This window comes from Monopterus albus, unplaced genomic scaffold (genome assembly GCF_001952655.1).
Source record: "Monopterus albus unplaced genomic scaffold, M_albus_1.0 scaffold44.1, whole genome shotgun sequence".
NCBI classification, from domain to species: Eukaryota; Metazoa; Chordata; class Actinopteri; order Synbranchiformes; family Synbranchidae; genus Monopterus; species Monopterus albus.
In genome coordinates, this window is record NW_018127924.1 from 1,050,846 (window position 1) to 1,058,087 (window position 7,242).

At 42.5% G+C, this 7,242-nt stretch overlaps 1 protein-coding gene across 1 annotated transcript in view; it reads right to left on the reverse strand.

Moving 5' to 3' along the window:
* The window catches only part of slco5a1 (solute carrier organic anion transporter family member 5A1), a 25,320-nt gene extending 20,543 nt beyond the window's left edge, over positions 1–4,777 (reverse strand). The window contains exons 1-2 of the mRNA XM_020599945.1: positions 4,740–4,777; positions 2,791–4,262 (exon numbers count right to left, since the gene is read on the reverse strand). Of these exons, the coding sequence (XP_020455601.1) occupies positions 2,791–3,739 (949 nt within the window). The 5' untranslated portion in view covers positions 3,740–4,262; positions 4,740–4,777. The remainder of the gene's footprint in view (positions 1–2,790; positions 4,263–4,739) is intronic.
* Positions 4,778–7,242: the final 2,465 nt, after the last annotated feature.

Below are 7,242 nucleotides of genomic sequence, written 5' to 3' on the forward strand. Positions count from 1 at the left end.
AGAGGGCAGCGATGCTTAAAGCCTCCATGAGAATAAGCCAAAAGGACAGTGGTGAAACACGACTAGCCTTCTGCCGATATCGGTGCCAGCCTCTTACTGGGCAAAATGTGAACCTAACCAATCCCTGAAATGTGATCCGTCAGTCTGGAGGGGCAGAGTGAGAAGAGTAGGCAGGACCTCCAGGGATTTGTGTGTGTGTGTGTGTGTGTGTGTGTGTGTTCACAATCTGCATTTGCTTTGGCCACTACTAAGCACAACGGGACAAACTGTTTAATGAAATTTATTGAGCTGTGCTGTGCCAGGACTGATAATCATGAATCACAAAAAATAAAACACAATGAGATCTGATTGTAAACTAACCGGTCATTCCTATTTTTTCCTCTCTAATCTGCAGGGAACAGACTTCACACACAAAACCCATACTTCAGGGGAGAGACCGAGAGCAAATGTTGTTTCCAAATTTAGAGTGCACAGCTCTTGTGTGCTGGCCATCCCTGTGAGTGTTAAAGCCCATCTCTTCCTAAACCGGGCACCACCTTTTCACCCTCTTACTTAGCAGGACAGTATCGTCCAGGAAGAATCGAACCTTATACTGCATGTAGAGAGGGTGGCGTCTTTGCATGTCAAGAGGCTGCAAAGTCTAGAAAAGGAAAATGTTCTAAAAGATAAAGGATTATAACAAAAGGGGAAATTTCTGGTATATTTTTGTGTGACCTTCTGAAAGGTACGGTGTCTAAAGTACTGACCATTTAGGTTTGTGGATTACTGTGTTACCAAGTCAGTGAAAGATTGTCAGAGTTTGAGGGCATTCATGAAAGGATGCAGCAAAACAAGAAAAGGCTGGGCAGTGTTTCACCCAAGTTCATTTCCACTTTATCATTTACTCTGAATTGTTACAGTACTCCAGAAGAGAGACCTCTAATTTAACGCAACAAATCTTCACACAACATGTAGAGGATTTTCAGGAAAGGGCACAAACATTGACCATGGTGATGCAAAGTATGTAAATCTGTCAGAGCAGAATGAGAAACAAAGACAGAGAAAAGATGTAGCGATGTGTGCACCGATAACATCGGAACAAAAACTACACATCCGTGGCTTATTCATGCACCAAAGACTACAATGTTTTTGGAACTCAAAACATCTGAAAGATATATCTAGAGGTCAGATAACATGGTTATGTCTATCTGAAACCCAAATCAAGGACACTTCTCTTCACTTATCTACTCACACCAACATGCCATGCTGAAACAAAACTGATTATTCCTCTCTGAGTCCTCTGAAACCAGCCATCAAGGTCACCAGAGCAAGTGCGGCCTTTGATGGCATCTGTAAGAGAGAGAATGCATGGGCTGTGACAACTCGACGAGCAATACGAGACCTGATGTGCTTACTGTAGAGCACCTTGACAAGGTGAGGGCTGAGCAAGTTGCTGTTAAAGGTTGTTTTCTGCTTGTCGTTCTGGCTGGTTCAATAGCTATGCTGCATTGGCTCCCTGTAATGCGGGGATCTGATCAATACTGGGTCTGGAGGCCAGCGGAGCAAGCAACGAGAGTACTCAGCAATGACTGTGCTCCATAGGCTGCCTAATACTGTGGCTGGTGTCAGCACTGTGCCTAATGCTGTGCAACCACCTCAGTGGTTTTCATCCAACAGTGCAGATGCATTCCTCCTCATTCAGATGTAGACATACAAAAATTACCTGTACAATGACAGGCAGTGCAGACATTTGCAAATGATGGTCACACTAAGATAATTAGTCAAGTAATAAATTAGTGGACAAACTGAAAATAAAAGGAGCTATTTGAATACACTACCTAGACTGGGAATTTGGGATGAACATTTTTCACAGTTTTTGATGTTTTCTAGACTAAGTGCTTAATGAATCAATCAAAAAACAATTCACACACCATAAACAATGAATATTATTATTATTTGTGGCCCAATTCACAAGTCAGTGACCTGCGAGGAGTGCCCCATGTTCCAATAAGCCAACTGCAGTGCGCTGACGGAGACAAGTAAAAAAACTATCTGCTAGCACTCGCACAGAAGAAATCCCGTGTTGCCTTACTGGTCCCAGCCTTCTGTGCACATGCACATGCCTGAGGACACTGTGCACATACTCACACAGACAATACTGGACCATTAATCATAAGCAACCCAGTTCTGCTTCTCCCCACACTCCTGCGCTTCTGCCCCGGGGTTGACTTTGCAGCCTCTGTATTTACCTCAGTGTGATGCAGAGGCTGCATGTTGTGGAGAACTCAAAAGGACAGAGGGCTTGATGGGGGGTTTATCGTTGACCTCTACATACCATACACTCCTTGTAAACATCAGTGAGAGCAAACCAGTTGTCTTTTAAATTTAACATGCAAATGTCCAGTCCATTTACATATATCATAGCAATGAAATCAACTTGTAAGAGACTACAAACTGTGTAACCCCCAGAGCACTGCATCCTTCCAGTCACATACCAGATATTTTGTACTGCAGAGAAAGACTAGTGAAATCGCTCAAGTCTAAAAAGCAACTTGTCTGTATTCATTAAAACAACTTTAGTATGTCTGAATTGTGCAATTGCTTTATCCTCCAATCTAACTGATTCACCCTTTTAAGTCATAAGCAAAGAAAAAGTGAATGGATTACAGTACAGAACTGAACTGGTGCCATTAACCTCTAGAGTCCCTGCGTCCTCATACTACTGTTTACTATAATGGACTACAAGTTCGTTTTTCCAAACTTCAAAATCCAGTTTTGCATGTTTTCTTTGGTACATTCAGGGTGGCTTACCCAGGTAGAGTGATGCATTTTCTTTCTTCACATTGTCATCTAGGTAGGTGGGCCCCAGGGTGTAGATGGGCGTCGACCCCATGCCCACAAGTATCTGGGCACAGATGAATAGAGCCACGTACAGGTTGTGTTCATTGCCCTCCTGGTCACGAGGGCACGATGCAACATCAAGCAGTTCATGTTTGCTGTTATTACTACTCTGACAGAGGCCTTCATGGCCCACAGATGAGTTCATCTCCTGGATCTGATAGGGTGGTGAGATGAAGTGGGGCAGGGAAAACAATGATGCCCCCACAGCAATGACCAAACCTCCCACTGCCAGCCACCGTGGCCTCTGACCTCTGCCACCGAAGTAGGATATGAAGACCACGACCAGCAAGCTGCCGATGTCGAAGCAGCTGACCAGCAGGCCAGACTCGGAGCTGCGCAGACTGTAGCGCTTCTCAATGGTGGTGATGACACTGCTCAGGTAGCCTGAAACCATCAGAGACTGAATAAAGGTTAGGTAGCACATGCAAAACAGGAAGCACCGCGAGTCCCTCAGGATGACCCGCATGTGGTTCCTGGCTGGGATGTGGATGAGGCAGGTGAGAGAGAAACCAAGTCTTTTGCCTTCAGTGCCACAGGCCCTATTGGCCTCCACAGGCAGTGAGCTGTTGAGGCCCACCATGCTGGAAACAGAGGGGGAGACATCTGTCCTAGAGGAGGGGGACTCTGCTTGGTTCAGGTCTGAGGTTTGTGGCTGGAGCCCACTGCTCGTGTCCACACAGGTGTGGGTGGTGTTGACTGGCTGAGGCTGCACAGCAGCATTACAATCTGGCTGACAGGGTCCATTTAGGATTGGTAAACTTTTTGATTTAAAGCAGTTCTCTGGGTCCATGTACAGGTTCTGGAGCTTACAGATCTCGAGGGCCACTGACAGGTCACTCCCTGTTCCTGACGAAGTCATGGCGCAGCTGGACTTTCAGCTTCAACTGACTTCTGGCTGTACTGTGCAGTCACTAACTCTGGGAACATAAGGACACAGCAGAGCTGCTGCGGGGCTTGGTGCAGGAGCAACGACTCTGCCCTAGTAGGACCGGGGCGGACCAAACCCCTCTAACTATGTGCATGTTTTAGTCCACCTTTATATTTACAGCAGCACCTCTCTGTCACAAGAAGCCTCTGTCACAGCCCATCAGGGCCAAAATATCTCCACAAACCACTAAACAAACATAGCGGTATCTTGACTGAATACAGACATACATCACCTTCCTTGCCTGAACACTGAAAATTATGCAAGTAGTTTACTACTGTTTACTATAATGGACTACAAGTTCGTTTTTCCAAACTTCAAATTAATAACAAAAAGGAGCTGTCTTTACAGTGCTCCTGTAATTCAGGACTCTATGATGATGTTATGGTTCTTTGGTTGACTGCAACCTTGATTCACAGTTTTGCATGTTTTCTTTGTCCCATAGCTGTGCAGTATCCTAGGAAAAAAATAAAAACAAAAAGTCAGTACATGAACAAATGTCAAGAATAGTTGCCTCTTTCAAAGTGGACACATTATTATAGCCAAAGAAATCTTTGCACTTCCAGCTTTCTGATACGTCTACTCTGAATTTAAATGCTCACTTTATATCGCTTAATATCCAGACGCCAAACTATATCATATCCAAAAACAATAAAACTAGCTTACACGAACAAACACTGCATTTGTGTGACATTGGCGCAGCGGGTAAGGCAAAGCAGCATTCACCTCCTTTGTCAAAACGACAAATATACCCAGAGAACAATAGACCACGCTGCCCACAAATGTTTCAGCCATGACTTAGGAAAGAGATAAAACCCGGATTTAATACGAGATATTTGTGAAGTAAGTCTCGGCCTCCACTACAATGGCGACAAATTGTTATTTGACCTAAGTTGTTAGAAACGCTGGAGGCACAGAAGGCTGTGATACTCACAGAACACAGAGGTAGCCTGTTGTCCTCAGCGGAGCCGCTGAATGAAACCTGTTCGGTGCGGACAGCTACTGCTGGCGAATGGTGCCTTCACTGTCTGTCGAAAATATTACATTTCAGAATTTTAATAAGAGGGGAAATTGTGCGGAATGTAATTTTGATCACCCAACATTAGATAAAACATTCACAAATCAAAGCAGTTCTTCCTGCTTGAATTCTAAGATGTAAAAAAAAAAAACAATTTTTTTTGGTTACTATCTTTCACTAATGTGAACGTAAAAAAATCGCCGAGATGAGCTGTTGTTCATATCAGTCGCACTGGGAGTTGTAGTTTCTTTTGGCAGTTTAACGTGCATTCACATCCCTGTTTCACTATGTGAAAAAAAAAAACTGGGTAACAAGGAGTCTCTGGGATATGAGCCATATTGAGAACTGCCTGAAATGCAGCTGCTTTTATATTTTCATTCACTTCATTTCAAATGACATTAATTCTAGGACTTCATGTACCAGCACAGCTGTCAGCTCATACGGTCGGTTTACATCATCTTGAACCTCCAACAGTGATTGAATGGACTTTTGTGTCTGGCAATATAGTGTAATAAATAAATAAAAATCTAGTGAGGTCGAATTATTTCTTCAGAAAATATCACCACTCAACTGTTGATGAAAACAAAACATGTCTGTGTTTGGTGTAGAAAACAAACAGGACCTTCCCGTGTGAACTAGTGAATTCATACAATAGAGGCTGAACAAGCATGTCTGCATTTGTAAAAGCAACAGAGAACTGTTCTTCATACCAAAATGTTTCCCAGAATCATTGCTAACACACTGCTATTGTTATGCACAAACTACTTCACTGTGAACATTCAAGTACATGTGATAAAATCTTATATAGAGTAAATGGCACTAACATTAATTACAGCATAGGCTATGCTGAATGTCACGCTTTGTGATGGAGCAGTATAAACTGAGAATTGGTCCATCAGGTGAGAGAAATACAACACCACCCTCTAGTGCATAAACTCACTTCATGAAGCCAGGAGCTACAGTGTGGTTGTATTTTTACAGAAGACCAAGAGATGGTGCTTTAGCCACATGTTTCTCAGCATCAGACTGGGAGCTGGGCTGCTTGTTGGAACACATCGTGCAACTTGGTCGTGAATCACAAACGCTGTTTTGCAGGTTTAAAAAAATTGCACCTACATTGTTCATTAAATCATTCTATGTGGAGACAATATCCTCTGATTAACATAATCAGTTTTGGGGGTGAAAACATTTGTTCATTTAGTTTTAAATAGGCACTCCATGAAGATCTGTTTAATTGTCACGTGGAGTGTTGGTCAGTCTGTGAAAACTACAACGCATTATCTTCTGTGGCTCTGGAAAGAGCTGGCTGAGAAATTAACCCTAGGTCCTCAGCAGGTTAACTCATGCAGGATTTAAGATGCCTTTTATTTTTAAACCGAATTTTCATTACAAATGGGGGAAATGGGTTTCAATACTATGAGTGCACCAGGTCATAATCAGTAACAAATGATATGGAGTTGTATCATGGAGAATCCATGTATTTATTTAGAAGCCACAGTAATACTAGGGATTAAAAGTCATGGGATCTCATAACTGGTTACTCTGCTGCATTCATTTTGACCATCTATTAAATGTTCCCCAATCATGAGAAACTGTTGTAGTGCCTTTTTAACCTCACTGACATTTTTTACCACTAAAGTGCTTGTTAACAGCTTTGGCAAATTCTTTTCTTTAATTTAATGAAAATGTTAAACATATAAATGCAAAACTATATTCATCTTCGAAGTTATTTCCCCTGCAGTTTGTCACTCAAACATATAGTTGCAAAACTATATTCATCTTTGAAGTTATTTCCCCTGCAGTTTGTCACTATATAGTATTATCAACAGCTAGCGATGTTCAGTAGCATACGCCTTTGATTTTTACATTTAGTTATTCTTCCATCATTTTCTTTTCATAGCTATACATATTTAGTCTTTACAGTACCTGGCGCTTGCTACAAAGATAATGTGTTGGTTAAATCTCCTCCTCTCAGCTGATGAGCGATGACATCATCATCATCATTATCCTCTGCAGCCTGCTGACACCTCCTGTGGCCTTGGGTCAGTCTCCCCCTGCTCCATCCCACACTCTTCCTGTTAACCATTCCAACTTTATTGATATTACAGGAATCACTAATGAAACACTGTCTGTTTGTCAGCTCACTGCCCGTAGAGCTATTAATGGGAATCCTGCACAAACATACATAAACATGTTCATAAATATGCTGCATGTGACCATCCCCCCAGTTTACATTTACACACAGCAGCCTTTTCCTGTATGTAGCCTTGGCTGGCATACCCACCAAGTAACATACAGGAAAATGTAATAACAGCAGATGTGTGCACCTGTAACTTGAGGTTGTGGTCCTGAATTCCTGAACATCTAACAAAACAGATACCTGCTACCTGCCTCTAAAAAAAGCAAAAGTAATACTATC